This window comes from Mirounga leonina, unplaced genomic scaffold (assembly GCF_011800145.1).
Source record: "Mirounga leonina isolate KUSES-001 unplaced genomic scaffold, KU_Mleo_1.0 Mir_151, whole genome shotgun sequence".
In the NCBI taxonomy this organism is placed as follows: Eukaryota; Metazoa; Chordata; class Mammalia; order Carnivora; family Phocidae; genus Mirounga; species Mirounga leonina.
In genome coordinates this window covers 3,353,597-3,375,947 of record NW_023270377.1, presented here as the reverse complement: position 1 = coordinate 3,375,947, position 22,351 = coordinate 3,353,597, and the positions used below count along the sequence as shown (strand labels likewise).

Genomic DNA, 22,351 nt, shown 5'->3' with positions numbered 1-22,351 from the left:
ACCAAAAATTAACTTGGGGTGGGAACTGAGGAGCGATTTCTGCTGAACAAACTAGGGAATCGGGGTCCCGGGGACACCCAGGACACAGGTCCTGTATTTTCGCACAGATGAACGGGAGCTGGGGCGGGCAGCAAAGCCTACTGCACCCAGCTATTTTTAGCTCTCCTCTTGGCCACACTGGCAGATGCTTTCCTGCTAAATGGCAGGCAATGGGTTCCATGTGTGCAATCGGGAATGCGGCGCCTGAAACGCTTCCAGAGGCTGAATGTGTTTCCTTAAAAGGCCTGAGAAAGTCACATCAGATGGCTAAGGGGACAGGAGCACGGACCCCGCGCGGAGGACACATTTCCATCCTAGGGAGCTCTTCGGGGACAACCAGCAAACCAACGGGGACCTGCGCCCGCGTGTCCTTTAAGTGAAAATAAGTTTTTATTTGAAAACCCAAACCCAAATGAAGATTCGAGCTGATAGACGTGTTGCCTTCCGATAGTCTGAGGAAAGACAATCCCTGTGTGATTCATCTGCCGCTGAGACTTCAGAGCCACTCATATAAATCCCCTTCAGACATTTACTTTACACATCAAAGCTGTTTGGCCTGTTGGTTAGAGCTTGATGTGTAACAGACCCCATCCTCAGCTCACGCCTTTCCCAGGGCAATGTCACAGAAGGAACGTTTTCTGAATATATTCTAAGAAGAATAGAATAATTAATAATAGAATAGAATAAGATGGATAGGATAGGATAGGATAGGATAGGATAGGATTAGGATATTTCTAACTTTGGGCCTTAATTCTGACTAGTGTACAATATGCCTAAGTTTTTGTTTCTGGAAATGGTTAACATTTGGTTTTGATATCCTGAAGTTGTGTCTTATCATGAGTAGCTTTCCTTCCCTTGATGAGGTAGGAAATTCAACAAACTCTTTATTATGTATAAATAAGGCCCAGCCCTCTATTGCTAACTACGGAAAAACAAAGATGGAAAAGTGTTTGAAGTCTTTTGCACTAAACTAATACCCAACCACTATACTGTTTTCCAAAACCTTGTCATAGGTCCCGAGCATTAAATCCGGCCCAGGAGTTAGGGAAGGCTGATGGGAAGTTGGGGCAGCGGCGGTGGGGGGAGGGGGTTGGGATTAGGTGCAAGCTGGGGCACCAGGCATAGACCACCAACGTCCAAATCAAGACATGCTGCCAAAGGGCACCTCGCTGACGTGGCTGGGTTGACAGTCTTGGGTTTTCCTGGGCCACCGTGAAGAACAGTCAACTGAATGTCAGTAAGTTCCATTAGCTCAAGCGCTTCCCTTCAACCAAAGGTAAAATGCTTTGTTTTTGCTGTTCTGTTTTCTCTTTGGAAACTATCCAGAGAATTAATTGAGAAAAGAGTAAATCTTATGCCACTGGATGAACTACACAGTCTCTTAAATGTGCTGTGGATGCACACACAAACCCACCCAGTAAGGGATATGGTCATGGGTCCAGTAGGCCCACATCCTCCTGACCAGAGTCCCACTGACCTTCAGGATCCCAGGCCTGAAGGGAGGGTGGCTTCTTTGTCACCGGCGTTCCATCCCCCCACCCCGCAGTCGTCCTGTCAGTGACTGGCTTGGGAAAGGGGAGTGCCCTGGGGACGTCTTCTGGGGGCTGTGGGGAGACACTCCCTCACTCCCGAGACAGCCACAGAAAGACTGGTCCTGCTTTTCCCTTAAACAGTGCCGTGACTCAATGAGAGCATCTTATACCAGCCTGGAGCAGAGAGCCCCACCTGAAGATCGTGGACAACGGTGACAGAACCTGGACCTTCGAAGGCATCCTCCGGCCCCTGAGTGACCGCTCCCACAGCCCAGGCTCCAGATTTCCTGTGCAGCCGAGGTAAAAATGTCTCTAGGGTCCAAGCCAATTCGAGACAGGGTTTCAATCCCTGGCGGGTGAGAACATCTAATGCACATGTCAGCATCCACACGGGTCTTCTCTAGACTTCCCTGGCCTGGTCTCAGCAGGATTCAACATAATTGAGCGCTCCGTGTCCTTGAAACATTTTGCTTTTGTGCTTCCCATGACCCTTTTCCCTCCTGGATGCCTTTCTCTTGCTCCAGATGCTCCTCGTCAGCCTCCCGGGCTGGGCCTGTCCCCTCTGCTGAGCCCCAGCTGTCTATGTACCAAGAGGCCTCTCCTGACCTCCTCTCCCTTCCTCACCTACACTCGCAGACCAGGCCGTCTATCTGGACTCACAGCTCAAAAGATGTTCTATTCCCAAGCTGGGCGCTGCCCAGACTTCAGCTGCCTTCCTCATACCACTTCTAGAAAGGTCAAGAGACATTCCAAATTAAAATGCACATGGCAGAGTTCTTGAGGACCCCACCCTACTTCTGAAAATAAGCAAATGGCACATCATCTCAGTGAAAGGCATCATGAACTATTTAGCTTCTTTTCTTACCCATGTGTCTAAGTCATCAGCACGGCCTATGGACTCTATTCCCCCGAGTAAGTCCAAACCCGTCCTCTCTTCTCCATGTCCATGGCCAACACCTGGCTCAAGCCTCCGTTTTCTCTAACCAGGGCTGTGGTTCCCACAACCGCCTCCTCCCCTGGGTGCCACAGCCACACCAACCACCCTCCTCCTTCTCCAAAGCGTCAGACTCCACATGCCAGACTCAGAAGAGCCTTCGACCCACCTCCTCTCTCAACCTGGAACGCTCTCCCAGGTCCTCCGAAGGCTGGTTCCCTCCTGCCCTTCTGGGATTAGCTCATAAACCAACTCCTAGAAAGGCTTGCCCTAACCAGCCCCCCAGGACCCCCACAGACTCTCTCGGCACCCACTGATACCTCCTTATGTACTGCATGGCCTGACATCTGCTGCCCAGCTCCCTCGCCATGTGGGCTCAGTGAGGGCAGGGAGTGTGTATCGCTCGTCTGTATCCGGATGCCTCTGTAGCACCTGGCACATGACAGGTGCTCAGCAAATGTTTGTTGAGTGAGCGATGGGATGACTTCCTGTGAACCAGTCCAGGTTCTGGGCTTCAAGGGCCAGAAACTCACTCTGCTTAACACAGAGAAAATTAGTTTATTAAAAGGATACTGAGTAGCTAACAGCAACGATGGGAATACTAGACAATCATTTCCAAAAATGGACAGGAACCAGGCTGCTGAGCAGCCAGAACCACAGCCAGAATTCACACCACAAGCCCTATGGCTCTCTCTAGGGCCCCTGGACCACTGGACGCTGGGTGGTCCTTTACCAAAACAGTTTGCCGCCCCCCACCTGGTGGAGTGCTGGCCGTACGTGGGCTTCTGGGAAGAGCCCAGAGGATCCGCTCCATCATTGCTCCCGCAAGAGTAATCAGGAGCGGAGTGTCTCCTGCCGTTCTCTCTGACAGCCCTCTCTCATCAACTCGATTTTGTGTCTCCACTTCAGCTCCTGTGGGGTCATGTCCAAACAGGCTGGTGGCCAGTGCCTTTCACACCACACTCCTCGGCCCACCCGTGAGCTCCCCTGGAGCCATGGTGGACATCCCAGGTGCGCTGACAGCTCTCCACCTCAGCGGCCCACGTCCCCCTGCTTCTGGGCCTAAGGACTTTCTAACAACAGTGTGGTCAGGTGCCCCAGAAAGTGCCGGACACTTCACACCACCACAGCCCCAACTAAAAGACATGAGAGCCAAGAGAGAAACCCCCATCCTCCCCTTCCTCATCACATCCTCCCCAAGTGGGATGAAGCCTCATTTGTCCATGGCCACCCTAACTAGAGTGGGAACCTACTCAAAAATAATGCACCTTCTGTTGACTTTTCTGGGTCTTTCTTCTCAATTCCCTCACCTGTGCTTCCTACATACTTTCCCAAACCAGCTACCTGCAACCCAGCAGTCAGGGTCCACTCTCGGACGCACCCAAACTAGGCCTGGTTCACAAATGACCAGGAGCTCCTTGAACCCAAATGCCCCTATCAAATGCAACTGCTCTAAACCTGAGTCTTTAAAAATTGAAGTATCCTTTCTCGAGTAGACCGACTCTACTGTTTTTCTGTAGTGTGCTAACCATGTCTGTTTCTGACATCTCCTGGAAGAGTAGTGCCAATCCTGGAACCTCAGCATTCCTCTCGGATTCAAACATGCTTGGCAAGGTCCCTCTGCAGATGCCCCAGTCCATCCACGAGGTGACATTTTGCAACAGTGGCCTGAGGGTTTTCACAGACACCTCTGACTTAAGGCAGGAAAATAATATCTACTTTCCAGGTTGAGTATTACTTGGAAGGTGTCCCCATTATGCACAGAGGCGCTTTCTCCCTTGGCTGTTTCCCATTCCCCACCACCAAATGTCTCTGGACTCCAACAACTGGACTCTAAAATACTCCTTCCTTGGTTTTTTGCTCTTTGACAATTTTATGCTCATCATGCGGGTTACAGAATCAGGAACGATGGGGAAAGGCATCCCTGAACTGGCTCCACACTGGGCCTCCAAACCTCTGAAAGACTGTCCAACTCTGGAGTCATGATTCCAAAGAAACAGGAAGACCGCCTGGGAATCCAGTGGTGCTAAGAACAGCCCACCACTCACACTTCAGCCCGGAGGGAGGTGGGAGGCACAGTCAACATCAAAGCTCAGCCCGGTAAACTGAGGTCGGAGAAGGAGCAGGCCCTTGGGTAGCAGCCCCTAGCTTCTCTGGAAGCCACACCCCGATGGATGGGCCCAGAGAACCTGGCTCCTGAGGACCAACCAGGTCCAGCTGGAAATCTGACAACAAGTAGAATTTGGCTGGGAAATCAGACCCATTCCCTAAAAATGAATCACCACGGGGGAAGAAACTTAAAATTGACATTCTGGTTTCATGATATTGGCTTCCTACCAAAAAGACTGGCTGCCATTCATGCTTGTTGTGATTGATTGATTGATTGATTCTTAGTTCTATAGAAAGTTGTTGCTGAGGGGGGAGTGGAAGGCACTTATAGTCACAAATCCAGCAAAGATAAAGATGATTGGACTGAAATGTGCTAATAGTTGAGTCCAAACAGATGTCCCCGTGATCTGACCACAGAGGCTCAAGCAGGCCACCTCTACTCAGGCCCTAAACTTGAGCCAAACATCCAGCTTCTCCGAGTCCTTCCCTGAGGAGAGCAGCTCTGGATAATGAGAAAGAGATGAGAACGGTTGTAATAAAAGGAAAGGGGAAGGATGGAGAGAGATTCTCTATCCATGGAGAGAAACACTAGGTCTTGGGTAGGGAGCTGGGTAGAGCGTGCTTTTTGCCGGGAGAATACGGAGCCACGGCTGAAGTCCAGCTCCCAGGGAAACAGTCCGAAGCCCCTGGAGAATGAAAGTGGGGGTCCCGCGAGAACCCATACGTGCTTGGAAGGTCTGGGGCGCTTCTGGGTCACAATGACTTACTCAGATACAGTCTCCATTGGATTGTTAGCTGGGTGAACTGGACCACTCTGACCCACTGTTTCATCATCTGGGAAACTAAGGTAGTGACCACTCCCGGACAGCGCTCCCTGAGGTTGTGTGTGGAAGCACCTAATACATGGGCTGACACACGACTGCTACTGGATAGAAGTGAATTCGGTTATTTAAGTTCACACTAGCTGTGAGGACAGGCCAAACCCTCGGGGCATCATCCCGAGAGAAGTTCAGGTCTTGCCCACAAAATCCAAAACAGGCATCGCAAGCCACATCCGCAGGACCAGGCTGGAGGTTCTTTGGGGCTACCCCAGAAAGGACTGCATGGACATTCGGGTCAGGGGCACACCAGGGGTCGGGGAAAGACACAGGGGCTGCGGTATGGTCTGGCAGTGGATGGGTCTTGAAAAAAAGTCCACAGCTGTCAGGGGTCAGAGGTCCTTCTGCTCAGACCACACTTTGCTGAACGCAAAGTCAGGACAGATGACCTAAAACAGGGATTTTAGTTCCTCTGTGGGAATCCATGAAAAACTGAACACAAAAATTATATCAATTCTTGCATATTTTAGATCAAAACGTCCCCAGAACCCGCACTTCATCTCCTCTGCTATTTCTTGGTCTTGGTCACTGTCATCTCTCACCGTCACCTGAATTTATGCCACATTATCATCAGTGGTGTCCCATCTCACTGCTCTGATGTCTTGTCCTCGCTCAGCAGCCAGGGCACCCTTTCAAATTCATGGCAGAGCACCCAGGTCCCTTGAGGACGCTAAGCAACGGCCCCTGTGTCACTGAGTGAAAGCCAGCAGGTTTGCGGGGCCCCCAGTGCACCCTCCAGTCCTCCGCTCCCTCTCTGCAGCCCAGCCATGCCCTTCCCCGGCTCTCCTCCTACCCTTGAGGTGCACTCTGTGCTCTAGGGTCCCCTCTGCCCAGAACCCTCCTCGGTTAGCCACCTGGCCACCTCCATCACCACCCCCAAGTGTTTTTTTTCACAGTGGACTCCCCAGCCAGTCCCCTGTGGCCACCCCGTTGTGATTTGGTGGCCGCTCCCGCCTCCAGCCCGGTCAGCTCCCAAAGCAGCCTGGCTTCTTGTCACGTTTCCCACTCTTGTCTGTCTCCCACCGTGAGATTGGGAGCCCCTCGGGGACACATACAATGTGCTCAGTATCCGTCAAATGAATGAACATAAAACCAACTGTCGCTGTTGAACAAAACAGAATTAGATGGAAATGGGATCTTTGTGCTACAATTGGAAATCTGGGGTAGCTGAGCCCATTGATGACTGCTCAACTCTATTTTGTAACTAATACGGGGGCAAAAGCAGCTTGAAGACTAGGGTCTAGGTGTAGGGGAAGGGATAGCACTGTAGTGGCCAGGAAATTTTTGTTGTATTTGCTTTTAATATATTTTCTCTTTGTGAGAAAGAAACATATATTTGTGTGTGTGCATGTACATATATGCGATTATCATATTAAATATACAGATTTGTATCCTTTTTAACATTCTATGATAAACCACAACTGATTAATGGCATGGGCCATTTATCAACATTATGACATATTTACTGACTATTTATCTTTTTCTTGTTGTTGGCAAAGCAAGCTGAATTTAAGCATCCCCCTCTTGTTGGCCATTTTGATGATCTCGAATTCATTTTTGTCATCGCACATAAAGCCACAGAGAATACCTTTGAACAAGAATCTTTATGCATCCCTGATTTTTTCCTGGTAGTCGTGGAAACTTGCACACATGGCCAGATGAGATTATGGAAATGCTGCACATCGTGAGTGGGGGGTGGGTAACGTGGGTACATTCGTTTGTCAAAGCTCATCAAACAATACACATAAATAGATGCATTTTGTCGCAGGTAAGACTGAGGGTGTTTTTTTTTTAGTGTGATGGGGTGAATAGATGTCCCGTGAACAGTGCCAAAAGCTTAACACCCACCATTCCCCATCTCTTGGGCTTGTGTTTTCCCACCCAAGTGCCCACACCAACGGGAGGGCCGGAACTGCCGTAGGCATGGAGCGTTACAAGCAGCTGGGTGAGGAAAGAGGAGGGGGAGACTTGAGGCAGCTGCTGGGGGTAAGGACCTCTGGGGCAGAGGCAGCGGGGCATTTGTATGAAGTAAACCATGGAATCTGTGAGAAACTTCTCTCCAGACCCCTCAAAGTGTCTTCAGGGAAATATCCATTTGTCCATTTGTCACTAATGAGCTATTGGGGTGCCTTGGGTGTGAGTGTTCCTTGTAGATGTCCCCTGAGGGCAAGGAGGGCAAGTGCCATGATCAGCCCATCACAAAGGGGGCCAGGGCCCAGAGCTCTGTCCTTGTAACATTCCTACAAGAGGCTGGTGTTGCCTGCCTGGTAGATCCTGTTTTCTCAGCTGGATCACCAAGGGCCCAGCTCAGGGCACACTGCCCTGAGTACTCCAGGTCACTGCTGAGGCAGAAGAGAACCACAGCACAGGTCCTGGTAGCCTTTAGAGGGCAAAGCAGTGCTTGCTTCTTTCACTTCCCATGGGGAAAGGAAGGGACTCACTTCCTAGGGTGGGAGGAAGGGGCAGGAAGCATGGCAAGAAGGGGCAAGAAGTGTGGCAGGAAGGCGCAGGAAGTGGAGCAGGAAGAGGCAGGAAGAGGCAGGAAGGGGCAGGAAGGGACAGGCTACTTGGCCCCCCAGTTTCCCCCAGAGAACTGATATGTGTCTCCAGAGAGCCAGCCTGGGGACCTTGCTGCAGAGGGAGCCCAGGGGAGGGCAGGGCGAGGTGGCAGGGCAGCAGCAGAGAGCCAGGGTCAGCCTGGCCCCGGGGGCCGTAGGGGGAAGCACAGAAGTCCACAGGCCCGGAGGGTGAAGGAGAATGGGGGAGAAAACAAGCCATGGACGTCTCTACTCCAACTCCACCAGGCACCGTGAGCCATGAGTCTAGCCCGAACTGGGGTTCACGGCAAAAGGCTGTGAAGACTATCTGGGATTTAAGTTTTAAAATCAATGAGACCCAGCCTTAAGATCCATGAGGGATGGTTTTCATAACCAAAAGGGACTAGAAAGTGACAGGATTCAGCTGAAAGCCCTCACCGGCACTAGCTGCATCATGGCCGAGTGGGGAGCAGGTTATCGGAAATGCTACCACTGTCTTTCTTATGGGCTCAATGGTGCACTCCCTCCTCCCCCCCAAAAAAGATAGGTCAGAAGTCCTAATCCCCCAGTATGTCAGGATATTTGGAAATAGGGTCATCACAGCTGTAAGTAGTAAAGGTGAGGTCACACTGCCCTAGGGTGGGCCCCTAATCCCATATGGCCAGTGTGCTTATGAGAAGACAGCGTGTGCAGACAGGGGCAGAAGCAGGGGGATGCAGCTGCAAGCCAACGGATCCCCAGAAATTGAAGAAACAAGAGAGGATTTCCTACAGATTTCGGGGGTAGCATGGCCCTGCCAACTCCTCGATTTTGGACGGCCAGCCTCCAGAGCTGTGAGAGAATAAAGCTCTGTGGTTCTAGCTGTCCAGTTTGTGGTAGCTAGCCAAGGACTGTTTCGTGGCTTATGTTCCACCTGCTACACAGTGATGCTCCCTTTCCCTCGCCCCACTGCAAGCATTTCTTCGCTCCAATGGTATGGACTTGGCTTGAACACACACAGCTTGAGGGGAGGCACACAGGCATATTTATATGGAAAGGCGGGGGTGTTCCTCTGGGGCTGGGGAACCTTGGGGCAGCCGTCCCTGAGAAAGTCACAGAATGCACTTTTCCCACCCAGGTTGAATATCCATTTGAAGGGAATTCATGACCATCACCGAGCTCTTTGTAAACCCCCTGTGTTGGCTTTATCCAAAAAAGGGGTCCTTAAAGATGAGGAAGGGTCAGCATGAACTTGAGGGCAGAGGGCCCCTGGGAAGGAAGTGTTGGATTGGTATGTCGCTCACCCCGAACAGGGATGGGGAGAGGAACCCCACGGGGCTTCTGCCAGGATGTGAGCAAAGGTGCCCTCGCTGTGAGAACGTCTGAGGAGTTCCCGAAGCTTTTTAGTTCCCCTGAAGCTGCCCTGATGTCCAAACAGGCTCTCTCAGTCCCAAACAAGGCAAGGAAACTCACATCCCCAATGTCCCATGAAGTCCTGAGCCCTCCCTCAAATTTCTGCAAATTCCCAACAGGGGTCTCCTCTGTGGACCCAACGCTCTCTGTCTCCGGGCAGTCATCCTTCTACTTCTCTGTCTCTCCTCCACCTCGATACGGGCACAGAGCTCAGTGTTTCTACCAGTTTCTAGGCAGATGGGGCCACTCTGAGTGCATTTTGAGAATTTAGAAAGTTCACTCAAAGATCAGGGTGGAAGTCAGAGGGAGTGGATCACAGGGAGCTCTGCACACCCTCTGACCTCCTCTTTTTCCTCTCTGTAGATTAACTGACAGATTCCTCCCTGATCTGAACATAAAGCAGTTCCGCACACACCCAACGTCCCTGCATCTGTCGGGAACATTTGTCAGAGTAGATGTGTAACTAATTCAGTAGATGTGCTTTTTGTCAAACGAATTCAGTTTCAGGTGGGCTTCAGGTGCCACCTCAATATGTATTTATTTGTTGCTTGTGTTACTTCTGAAGACGGGAGAAAACGTCTTTAAGGAAAAAAAAAAAAAAGAAAGACTTTAGGCTTTGTCTTTGAGACTCCAGAAGAGGGCTAGGGTGTCCTGGCCAACTGTGTCCCATCTCTCAGCCCCTGTGGGGCGGGAGCCAAACCAACCCTGGGAAACAGTCACCTTAAAGAAGAGGCAGGTAAGGAGGCCAAGGCTCCGGGTCCAACCAGAAGGTAGAGCTCAAGATAAAAGCCAGCCTGGCTTTGAAGATCACAAAGACTCCAGAAAGGGTCCTAAGCAGGGAAGGCGCCATGGAGAGCTGCCATGCCAGTGGGCTGAGCCCGGGTCTCCCCACACTCTGTGATAGAGCAGTCTTCCCCTCCCCTGGAAACAGAAGAGTGGTGGGCGGGCAGGGCCCCATTGGTGGGCTGGGCCCCATTCCCCTGGCCTGGGGTCCTCGTGACAGCAGGTATTATGGAAACAAGATAGCCAGCAACACCAAACCCATGACACTTTCAATATACTTTATTAAAAAGTTTCTTTGTATAAATTTCCTAAAATTTTTAAAATTAAAATTAAACACCCTCCCCAACCCGGCACAAAAAAAAAAAAAAAAAAAAAAAAAAAAAAAAACCACAACATTAGAGGAATGCCAAAAATATTCTCTATTATGACTTTTTTTCATCCTTTAATGAAGGCATTGGTCCCACAACAGTGCACAAAGATTAAGGGATTTTGCTTCCTTCTAACTAGATCATTTGTTAGAGGCTTTAGAAAAGGAAAATTAGCTTGAAATCTAATCTAGGAAATTGGAGGGGGGAGTTAAAAAAAAAGTTGGACTCTTGTTTCTTCACCTTACAAGGCTTTCCATCTAAAGTCATGCTTACTGAAGAGGGAAGAAATGAACCAAGCAGAAGTATATAGATAGCGGTGAAATGTGGAGTTCTATCCTGGACCTTACACTTGCCCAAGAGAGGCAGAGTGTGAGAGTCCAGGGGGTGTATGAGTTTATAGAAATGTTCACATAAACACCAGCAGTGGATAACTATTACACAACGTTCGAAGTATACGATATGACTGCCCGGAGACAGAGAGCGTTGGGTCCACAGACACATTTAGCACCATATTGAAAGATCATGCGGCAGAACGTTCCTCCCAAGTTCGAGTGTAAATCAAAGCAGGAAATGGAACAGTGTGAGGATGTCTACACCCAGAGCTTCTACAGAGACGACTTGCAACGGCTGACTCCTTCTTCTTCAAGAGGTATGTGCTGCTGGTCGGCCACGCTTAGGTCCCCAGGGCAGCAATGACTCCGGGGTTGACGAGCGCTGAGCATTGATGGAGGGGCGGGCGGGGGAGGGCGGGAAAGGAGTACAGGGGAAAAGTCACGTTACTGACCAAGAAGGACACTGGGTTTCTCACGAAAACCGTCCCACGGACTCTGTTTTTCCTCCCTAACCTCGCTTTTCTGTTGACTGCCTTTCATGGCTTCCCTAGCGGTCCCTGGCCCCGGGTTTGGGGCCGTGTGTGCAATCCGAGCCCCTTCACTGCCTTGCCAGGCCCCAGGGCCTTTGTGCACACCACGCTCGCCCCGTTCTGGCTCTGGCTGGGCTCTCCTATCTGCAGTCGAATTGGCCAACATCATGCATATAGTGGGTAGCCCCAGTGTCAACACAGAGGAAGCGTAATTATTTAAAGATGAAGAGGGAGGAGTAGTTGGGTGTGTGTTTCCTCATTGGCAAGAATCCAGGTATACAAGTGTGTTTTTAGGAAATTACAATAATTCAGAAAATGAATTCCCTGTGTTTTATTTGAATTACCTTCCTTATCTAAGATACCACCCACCTTCTCTGTCATAAGCTCTCATAATCATTGTCTTTCAAACATCTTCACAAGATGAATAACTGGCCTGGATCTCTTCTCTGATTTGCAAAAGCCACAAACCCAAAAGAACCCTCAGTCACTTACCAGGAGCGCAAACCATTTCACATTCTTTCTGTGAATTAAATCTGTTTTCGTTACCGCTGCAGCCTCCATACCAGAATCTCATGCAGCTTTTGGTCTCCACATCGTAGTACCATTTTAAGATGAATTTCCTGCAAGTTCCTTCTTCTTTGGGCAACTTGCATATATCTTTAATAACAGGATGAGAAAAGAGCATTCAGTAGGACACCCGAGGGACTCTGCCCCCAGTGCTTGGGGCTGAAGGTCTCGACACAAGAGCAAAGAGGAGGGTTTGGAGGAGGGAAACCCTCTTAGCCTCCCCAGGCCCCTGCCTCCACCCCCTGGCTATGGGATGCACGTGATTCTCACCCACGGCAAGAATACAATGACCTTGATGGAAAGACCTCGCCAACTTCCCCTGGGATATTAAATGCAAGCCATCATTATTGAATAATTTCAGATGAAATGAACTGTGTTGTCCCTTTCCAGTCATGGGGCCATTTGCCTTCCAGTTCCTTCGATAGTAAAGCCCCATTGAAGAAACTACGTCTTAATAAAACTATGTCGTTTTCTACTCCTCTGCAAAATAGCAACTACGTTCTGTCAGAATATAGTTAAAAAATGAGGCCATACATTGCACAAGCCAAACAGATGTGAAATAAAAGTTAAAGTGGAAAAGAAAATTCCTTTTTGAGTGTGTGCATTTGTGTGCACACGTGTGTGTGTGTGAGTGTGTGTAGCTGAGGGCCTTCGAGAGCGGCCAAATTAAACAAGTAAGTAAAAGAAGTGTTACCACTAATCTAAAACCCACAATGGCAAAGATGTCACAGAGCAAAGCTGTTTTGAAGACACAGAAGCATTCTTTTTCCAGTTAAGGAAGTTTATGTTTTAAATGCATACTTCTGATGCAGCCCAGCTGCAAAGTAAAAGCTACACTCTCTCCCTGATGCCTGGAAAGAAAAGTTTACAGCCCTTCCACAGTAAAACATCTGTTTACAGAGTTTTCTGGCAAACTCCAGATCATGCTGAGAAAGAGAGGCATTACTGTCAACCATTATCCGAAAGTTTGAAAACTGTAAACCTTCCTTTGACCAAAGTCCCTGGAGTGGACGATGCTACACATTTATGGGAGTAGCCAACATGCCCGAGTCACGGGGCCCTCCCCCTGCAGGGCTGACTCTCCATGGGCCTCTGCCCCCACCCCCGTTGAGTTGCTCACAGCTGCAGAGGTTGTGAGCATCTGCAGTTCTGATTGCACCAAGAAATAAAAGGGAAACCAAAGTCTTGGGTTAGAGAACCAAAGCTTGGGTGAACTATCATGGACCAGACTCAGAGGTACACAGGATTGAGGCTCAGAATTGGCCTAAAACCCTCCCTGATCACATGGGGAGGCCATTACCCAGGCACAAAGACTGGGGGCTCCACAGGATCCCCTAACTGCAAACCCTCTCAGAGGCCCAGAAAGCCAGAAAGCCCTAGGAAGAACCAATGAAGCCAGAATAAAATGATGACAATTTACGAAAACAACTCTTTTTTCCTCTCAAATGTGCCAACAACTGAAAGAGAATGCCTGGCTTTCAAGAAATGTCATGCAGGGGACAGTACGAGGCAAAATGATTCAACCACCAAAACTCTCTCCTCGTTTGCTGATGGACTCCCCATTTAGTGGGAAGCTCAGACCAAATAGTAGCCTAGCCCCCTCTCCTTTCTTCCCCCCAACACCCCCCACACGGCTCATGTTCGTTCCATCTTTGTTCCAAATGCTCCCAGTGCCCACTCCCCCATGCTCTCTTAAAACGGACACGGGAAGTCCTCCCAGACCCGAGGACACACAGCCTGAGGCGGCCCTGTAGAAGGACACTCTGCTCCCTGACTGGCTGGCTTTTCCGGCTCCCTAGGATTTGCACCCTAACTGTCCAGCCCCAGACTATTGCTCTTGCATCCCACACCCTATATGCCAGTGAGGGTCGCTGCTAAGACCCCATAGCGCTTCTCAAGGTGACACAGGGCGCTGGCACTGTGGGCCCCCAGATATTTGGTAGACCAAGAGAAACATATTCACGAGGGCCCCACACTGTTAAAAGACCAAAACGTGGGAGTCTTCATTTTTAAGCATGAAAATGGGAGGTCTGGTCCTTAAGAAGCCTGTACTTTTAAATTCCCATCATCTTGGTTTCTGAGACGTGCCATGCAGACTGGACTCACCCATGCTGTGTCTATGCTGAAATAACCATTTAAAAGACACAAAAATAAAAATGTCTTGTGTCCAGAGAGATGTGGTTGGAAGGACCTCATTGAGCTTCTCCCCAGAACAAGTCTTTGGACACAACAGTCGCTCATGTGCTCACTCCAAAATGAGTTCGCCCCTTCAGGCACAGCCTGGAGGGAGCCTGGGGTCCTCTTTGACCTGAGAGGAGGTTCTGGTTGCATGTGTACCCATTTTCTCCTCCTTACATTGAGAACCCAAGAGGAGCCGAAAGGACAGTAGGAGTAAAAGTTATCAATAACATCTCCTGATTCACTTTCGCCCGGAATAACAACGTCAATACGTTTCATCTTAAAAGACAGACTTGAGGGGCTGCCCGATTCCGATCACCATCTGGTGAAACTTTCTGGTGAAGCAGTGACTGGTCACTGGGCATCAGTGAGCATCCGACCACAAGAGGAAATGGACACCAGCACAAAGTCTAGAAAACCCTGCCAGGGAATCCCAGCTGTTCACGGAAGCTACAGGAGCCAACCTAGGAATCCTAAAACAGAATCATGGGGTGCAAGGCGCCCCAAGAAACACTGTCCATTTTTGTAACAATGACATGTGCATGTTCACACGTGTGCGTGCACGCCCATGCATCACATTCATGCAAAAAATCAGGAGGGATATTCATTGGGTCGTTCATGGTGGCCATCAGCGCTGCAACCATGGAGTGACGTTTTCTTATGCTTTCCTGTATGTTCTGGATTCTCCACAATGAATACCTATGATATTACTCTTTGAAACAAAACACATTCCATTGGAAAATCTTGCCTTTTCTTTATAGCTTGAGATTTCTATAGTGTCTAAGGGCAGCATTTTAAAAGTTATCCGCTTGGATATTTTCCAAGCCAACAAGTGACTGGTATTTAAGTGCTTCCTTGAGCAAAACTGGTGTGTGTGATGGAGGGGCGGGTGTTTATGCTACAATTGTAAATATGTGTAACTATGCTCCTCGGCGATTTAATGGTTTCAAACACAAGAAGAAGGTTTAATAGACTTCAGATCCAGCATTGTTGATACGGAATCAGGTGCTTCCAGCCACGGAAGCAGGTATGATTTGCCTGAATGAGTGAATGCCCGAGTCAACATTTTGAGCCTTAATTGGCTCAAAAGGTACCAAGGAAATTTTTTGTATTTTATTTTGAATGTAGCTGTGGTTAAGGTTTTGGATCCTTTTTTTACATCTTGACCAATAGATTTTTATTTTTTAGGACTTTTTTATTTCACAATAAAAAAAAAAGTGCCAAATGCCCTGTGAGGCTCATCATAACCCAAACATTGCCATGATACATCCTCACGCAACAACAAACGCACAGCCTTGAAAAGGGCTATTTCTCTTCTACCAAGCAGGGAAAATTTTTATAGCTCTTTAATGGACCTCAATCTGTGAGATTAAGTTAGTTCTATAAATGACCATTAACATAAAGTCATCTATTTTCCCCATTATGCCACTTGGTGCTAGCCAGTATGATAGACTGGGACACAGCCAACCAAATACTGTATTTTGTCAAATCTAAAATATCTTAATTTCACTGTGCACTATTATTTTATATCCCCCTAAGTAGGACAAAACACTGTCAAAAGCCATGATACGTCATCAATTGTAAGTCACACTTCAATTTCAGAAGTTTTACAAGGGGAAAATAGTGAATCCTAGAATCAATAAAAGAAGTAAAACATTGAAGAACTTCCTTCAGAGCTATGTAATTGACTTACTAACACCTGCTCAAAGTGTTTATTTCTACAGATGGTTAATTTCTAGAATAAGTAAAAAAGAATGTTACACACTTGGTGAGTATCTGGGCGCCCTCTGCATTGAAACTTTTCTGCAATATGTATGGGACAAGCCAATAACTTAGGATTCTCTTTGTAATATTGGAAAAAATAAATTTTCTGAGAAAGAAGAATTGTGTGTTGTTTAGAAACTTCATGCATAGAGAGTATCTATCCAAGTCCTCTTTAGCCAAAACTGAGGACGAGAGAGAGAGAGATGTGCCAAAAACCTAAAACCAAAATTAGCAACTCTGTAGCAGTCCCAAAGCTGGCCGCAACAAAGTGGGCTACAAACATGCCTGGCCCAGTTTTAAAGGCTGTGAGAATTGCTGAAAGATTGGTTTAAGTGTTGCTAACTGCCCTCCTGGGCAGCAAATGCATCACAGAAAAGTGGATGTGATTCTTCTAGATCCTGAGAAAAGCGTAAAGTGGGATGGGATATTTTGGAATGTGGATTTGCTTTGTTTTGCTAAAGAAAATAAAAGTATTAACCATTTAAAACGGAATCATGCAATACTGCAAAGTTGGGAATCCTGAGTGGTGAGTAATGATGCCTTCAGTCTGTTACTGTAATCAACCTTCCCCTCAAACTCCATGCTGAACAGGGCCAGACCTCATTTGGGGGACAAATAATCCCCTCACTAGCCCCCTCCCAGTATGTGCCTGCGACAAACAAAGGAATGCCTGATAAATATCTGTTAAGCATAATTTCAAAATCGTCCAACATTAACCTATGCCAACAAAAAGTCAAGTTTTAAAACTGCTCGCTCTTCTTCCCCTCCATCAGATGACATGGACGGGGGACTTTTCATTTCATAGGGTTTTGCCCACAAATCCCTGCACAGATTCAAACACTGGTCACCATGTGTTCTAAATCCAAAGTGCTGAACTATAACCAAATACAGTTCCTTAAGGTAGAATCAAACCCCAGAGAATCTTTTATTCGTGGAGGTATAAAAAGGGCAAGGAAAAGACTCTAACATTTAATCCTGGGACAGGGACACATCTCTGTAACCACAAACCATGTTTCTAATTAACTGGTAATGCAGAAAATAGAAATTAAACTGCACTCGTGTCTACAGATAAAAACTAGCTTTTAAATTTAATTTTGCCTGCATTGTCTAGAAAATACATCTTTGGAGAAATACTGCATAGTATGGTAATCGATATTTGGATGCAAAATACACAAGCAACTACGGAGCATGAATACGGTTAGTATATTTTTAAGTTTCTTAATAAAGTGATTCGTTGTCACTCTTTTTCTACCTGCAAAAATATGAATATCATAGAAAAGTCTTTCTCCCTGGGGAAAATTCCTAAGATGACTTAATTATAGTGGGGAGGTGGGGAAGGGGGAGGAGGTTGGGAGAGAGAGAGGAAGCTCTCATCTCCTGATTCTGACTCCTGATTCCATTGTGAGGTTTAAACATTTTAAAGTAAATATCAAATTGATTTCCTTCAAAAAGAGTTCTCAAAAATGGCGTGTGGGTGTGTGCACGGGCACCTACGTATGTTCATTGAGCAAATGTAGATGACGGGCCTTCTCCAGCAAAGTGCTGTTTTGTTACTTCGGGACTAGGGGTAGTGATCAATTATGTAGGGTCTCGTTCTTGAGCACTGGGTGTTATACGCAACTGATGAATCACTGAACTCTCCCATCTGAAACTAATGATGTACTTACTATATGTTGGCTAATTGAATTTAAATTTTAAAAAAGCAAGTTATATCTTCACACTGACTTGAATCACTAGCTGGGAAATACACAGCTATGCACCTGCACACACGGGGAAGGGTTAAAGAATACCTCTAAGTTCTGGGCTTGAGGTTATGTAGTAACCACAGTGAAGGAGAAAGGTTAGAATCATCTGTATCTAACTACTTGTAGCCATGAAAGACTCACAAGCCCCGACAAAAACCCTTTTCTCTGCCACATGGTGAGAGGAGACCTAAGTGGTACAGGTCCGGATTAAAAGGACTTTCCTAACTCTGAACCTATGACTCAGTCTTAACAACAAACATAAGAGGCCAGCCAGATTCTTGTTTAAAGATTATGTTGTTTATATTAACTAAATACTGTTTATATATTTGTGTCCCTTCTGGACCACACATAAGAAAACCAGAAACATGCCCAAATCTCACCATGGAACTTACTCTTAGTCATTTTCTTTCAATGTAGCACTGGATTTGCAGGAATTTTGTATTTCCTACACTCTGTGAGGGGTAACGTTCCCAGCGAGCGGGAAACAAAGAGACAGAGTTTCAGTGACTTTGAAGTTAGAGTTTCATCTGTCCTGACCATATCTTTGGGGAAATCCTAGTGAGTTCTTTGAGCTTTGTCTGAGCTCAAGCACCATGCTGGGAACCCAGTCACCATGCAGGTGACTGAGGCAGGGAGCCGGAGTGGTTTAGAGCTACAGGTCCCCAGTGCAGGGCACAAAGGCTCATCCATGGTCTCCTGACGCAGGACTCAGAAGATTGCTTCTGTGCAGAAATCGAGGAGGCAGAAGAGACTTGGGTATCTTCTCCATCCCAAACCCTACTTCCCTTTGTGTTCGTTTAAGTTGAAAATTAGAACATTAAAAGTTTGTATAAAGTCTTTTTAAGCAATTCCTAACAAGTTCAAGTTTAATTACCCAGTCTACCTTGAATTCCTGAATCGTTCCCATAAATTTAGATCAAGAGAAGAGAATGTCTTGCTTTTCTGTCAATCTTTCCAATGGGAAGGCTGCAAGAGTTTGGAAAACACATGGCTGTCTCTACCACAGGCCGATTCCTAAACTTGTGTCCCAAGGCAAATTATTTTAAACCTTTTTCAGTTCTCTAAGTAATTCATTGGCTGAGAGTAATTACACATCTATGTTTATAATTCCACAATTCCTGTATTGACTTAGTTTCTTTCTAGTGACTCCTGACGCTGCATGTCAGGGTGGTTGGGGTTGAACTAAGGGATGATAGACAGATGGACACAGACATAGAGACATAGTATAGATACGCATACAGATATAGAAAATAAATACAGATGTACACACAGACATGGCTCCAGGGGAAGTCCATTGATGGAACAGAATGTTCTAGCAACAGAGAAGATTCTCTTCAGAAACAACTAAAAGAATCAAGAGGTCTCCCCCCCCCAGCTGGCCACAAAGGGATGGGTGTGTGGAGTCAGAAATCATCCAATTTTATGTAAACACAGATGGGATAGGATGCAGCCTCTACAGAAACGGTAAGATGGAGAAACAGACATCATTTTCAAAACTTACAGAGGAAAGAGCAAAATGAGGACTCCTCCAGAAAGGCTCAGAAAGCAGTGTTGGAGCTTCTGACAACTCAGTGCATACTGAGAAAGCACAGGGCTTTTAAACCCAGCACCAAAGCAGTGAGCTTCAGCAAATGCCTTTTATCAGAGTCAATTTCAGAAATAAACATTGTGAAGAGAAATGCCTTCCTCCTCCGGACAGCGGCCAGTACATCAAAGAATAAGGATATGTCCCCAGTGAGTGGAAACCTTTTGCTTTGGGGTCCATAATACCATATGTAAATGCCCACGGAATTTTGACTTTGGATATTACTGCCAACGTCTTTTTCAGAATACCCATAAGCCGAGCGTATCAACTGTATCGATAATCCGTTTCTCATGGGTGAACAATCTAAGCTCACGTTCCACTGAATGAGGGTTGAGGTCACACAGAGTCGCAGGGTCCCATTGCCCAGGAACAAAAGCATGTAAACAGTTGTCAGTTCCAGAAACAGGTGTAACTCGTCACTGATTGAAATGTGCACACCCTCGCGCTCAGGCACACAGACGGGGTCACGACAGACTAAGGCAGGGCGTGTGCTTAGGGAATTAGGACCAGAGCGTCCATCCCAGGGGTCACTTCCAAACCCACGTATTTCATGCGTTCTAATCTGTGTTGCTTTGTGTTCTTTTAAGCAGTTGTTATTAGATTAAGTCACTGAGGGAACGAGTCCTACGCTTCCAGCATCGCAAGCCACACATCAACTCCAACCCCAACAGGAGATACAGGAGAATCCGATCAACAGACACATGAATTCCCGGCTCTAGCCCCAAAGCAACTTCGAAGAGTCTGGTGACAGGAGAGGAAAGTGACCCATTTACAACTTGGACTATGCCGAAGAAGACCACACTGGGCCACAGATTGCCCATTGGGAACTTTCCCATAGAAGTCAGGCTTGCCTGAGAATTAGAACCCCAATGGACGACCCAGAATCCAGGTTTCAAAGGCTTGAGAATGTCTGGAAGGATGCTCTCTTAGTGCTGTTAACGGACCTAATACTCTCACAACTCACCTGTCTCACCACCAGCCACTGGTTCCGTGCTCACCATGAGATTGATGGTTGAACTAGAAGCCGACCTTGCTTGTGAAGGTGCAGGCTGAGTTTTCTCTATAAAAGAAAAACACGCAACTAGTCAGAAACACGGAAGCTAAAGGGCTTAGGAATTCTCAGGGACCGACGGCTCATGTAAGGGTGAGATCCGCAAAGTCTCTCCAGACACTACGGACGTCTGTCGTCTGCAGGTTCCGCTCATCTCAACAAGCAAATGGAGGAAATCTCTGAACATTTCCCACATAACCGCTTCTGCTTCCATCCATGAAAATGGAGCCCTGGAGTTGAATGGTCTTTGCACTCATGTCTTCATGGATTACATGGTGACTGCTGGGATTTCCCTTTCCTCAGGCAGAATTCCTTGATCTGAGTTACACTGGCCCACACAGAAAGGAATGTGGGCCCCCTCCGCATCCCAGGAGCAACATGGGTCAAGAAGAAGGGGAGGTAGGGGAATCTGGGAAAACTTTAAAAGATCAGGGGTGTGAGTAATTAACAGGGACTGGAATGCATGCAAGAGTAGGTCTCGGGCCTCAGGGCCACGGAGGAGCCAGGGGGACAATGGGCCACGGAGGGCAGAGCCAGGGAAGGCAGAGCTCCAGCATGGTAGACCAGGGAGGGGAGCGCTGAGGCCCTTCGCACGGTGGTTGTGGACGTCCCCTGGCCTTGGGCCGGTAAGACTGCCCGGACTCGGTTACCCTCTGAGGAGCCAGTGAGTCTTGGTGGTATTTTCTGCTCACTGAACGTGGAGACATACTTCAGAAACATGGTCGTGGTGGGCAGTCGAGACCCCGGCCAGGTTCCGTGGACCTATTTCTTTCTCTCAGAGCAGGGGCTGCCCTCGGGCCAGATGGATCGGGCTTCCTCCATGAAGTATCCCAGGACCCCAAGGGCAGGGCAAGAGTTCCCAAGGAATCCAGTCTTCCGCTGCGTCAATTTCTGAGACTGGGCATCACCCAAACACACCCGGGATTTGTTCTTTTTTTTTTTTTTTTTAAGATTTTATTTATTTATTTGAGAGAGAGAGAGAGAGCACATGAGAGGGGGGAGGGCCAGAGGGAGAAGCAGACTCCCTGCCGAGCAGGGAGCCCGATGCGGGACTCGATCCCGGGACTCCAGGATCATGACCTGAGCCGAAGACAGTCGCTTAACCGACTGAGCCACCCAGGCGCCCCACCCGGGATTTGTTCTAACCTTGTTGTTTCAGATTCAATGAATCGGGATCGTTCCCTTTACGGCCTGCTTGAGGTTGTGCGTGGAACTCGGGGACCGACTGTTCGGGGCTGACCGTGTACTCACTTGTGCTGAAACTTCCTTGGTAGGCGGCTCTGACCTGTGACTTCAAGTGGCAGACCACGGCCACGTGGTATGTGTGCCCGGCGAGCAGGCCCCCGACGGTGCGCTCCGTCACCGACAGGTTCTGCCGCAGCACCAGGGACTGGTCGTGGGCCGAGGTGATGGTGAGGTCATACAAGTAAGGGCTGGGGGGCTCGGGCCTCTCCCAGTGGAGTCGGGCGCTGTTCTCGGTGACGTCGGACACCTGGACCTCTCGGGATGCCTTCACTGGAAGACAGGTGGAGCAGAGCGCAGAGATAAAGCTGAAAACCCTACATGACTGTGACCCACGGGCAACAGACAGCAACAGAAAGAGATGAAGCAGCACGCAGCGGAGTGGAAATTTAGGTGAGCGGGGCACGAGTTTCTTGTTCGAGCTCCCAAGAATATTAGTCTCGGAAGCTACCAACATCCATGGAATGTGGAATGCATCATCTCATTATTTCTCAGCAAGGTACAAAACGATTTCTCTTCTATTGAGACTCACCCCTGTTCGGGAGAGGCTTTGACAATACACGGGAAAGCATTCAAGATGGAATGAGCTCCATCATTTAAAATGCATGAGGTCAGGAAACTTTAGGACGTGACAGGAAATTCTTTTAAAGGAATCCCTGCTCTGGGTCTCAGGAAGCCCACCTGCCCTCATATCGAATTCCGTCTGGAAGGTGTTTTCCCCACGGACAGTATTAGCACATATTCAGTCTGGGGGGATGGGGGGAAGGCTGACTGTCCAGGCTCTG

The 22,351-nt window shown here is 48.1% G+C and overlaps 1 protein-coding gene across 7 annotated transcripts in view; it reads right to left on the bottom strand.

Annotated features, from left to right (window-relative positions):
- Positions 1 to 10,599: 10,599 nt before the first annotated feature.
- COL6A3 (collagen type VI alpha 3 chain) overlaps positions 10,600 to 22,351 on the bottom strand; it is a 78,444-nt gene continuing 66,692 nt past the window's right edge. For all 7 annotated transcript variants that reach the window (XM_035006777.1, XM_035006778.1, XM_035006779.1 and 4 more), the window contains 4 exons: positions 21,576 to 21,839; positions 20,238 to 20,333; positions 11,927 to 12,091; positions 10,600 to 11,286 (listed from right to left, as the gene is read on the bottom strand). In XM_035006777.1, coding sequence (XP_034862668.1) covers positions 11,246 to 11,286; positions 11,927 to 12,091; positions 20,238 to 20,333; positions 21,576 to 21,839 — 566 coding nt within the window. In that variant the 3' untranslated portion in view covers positions 10,600 to 11,245. The remainder of the gene's footprint in view (positions 11,287 to 11,926; positions 12,092 to 20,237; positions 20,334 to 21,575; positions 21,840 to 22,351) is intronic.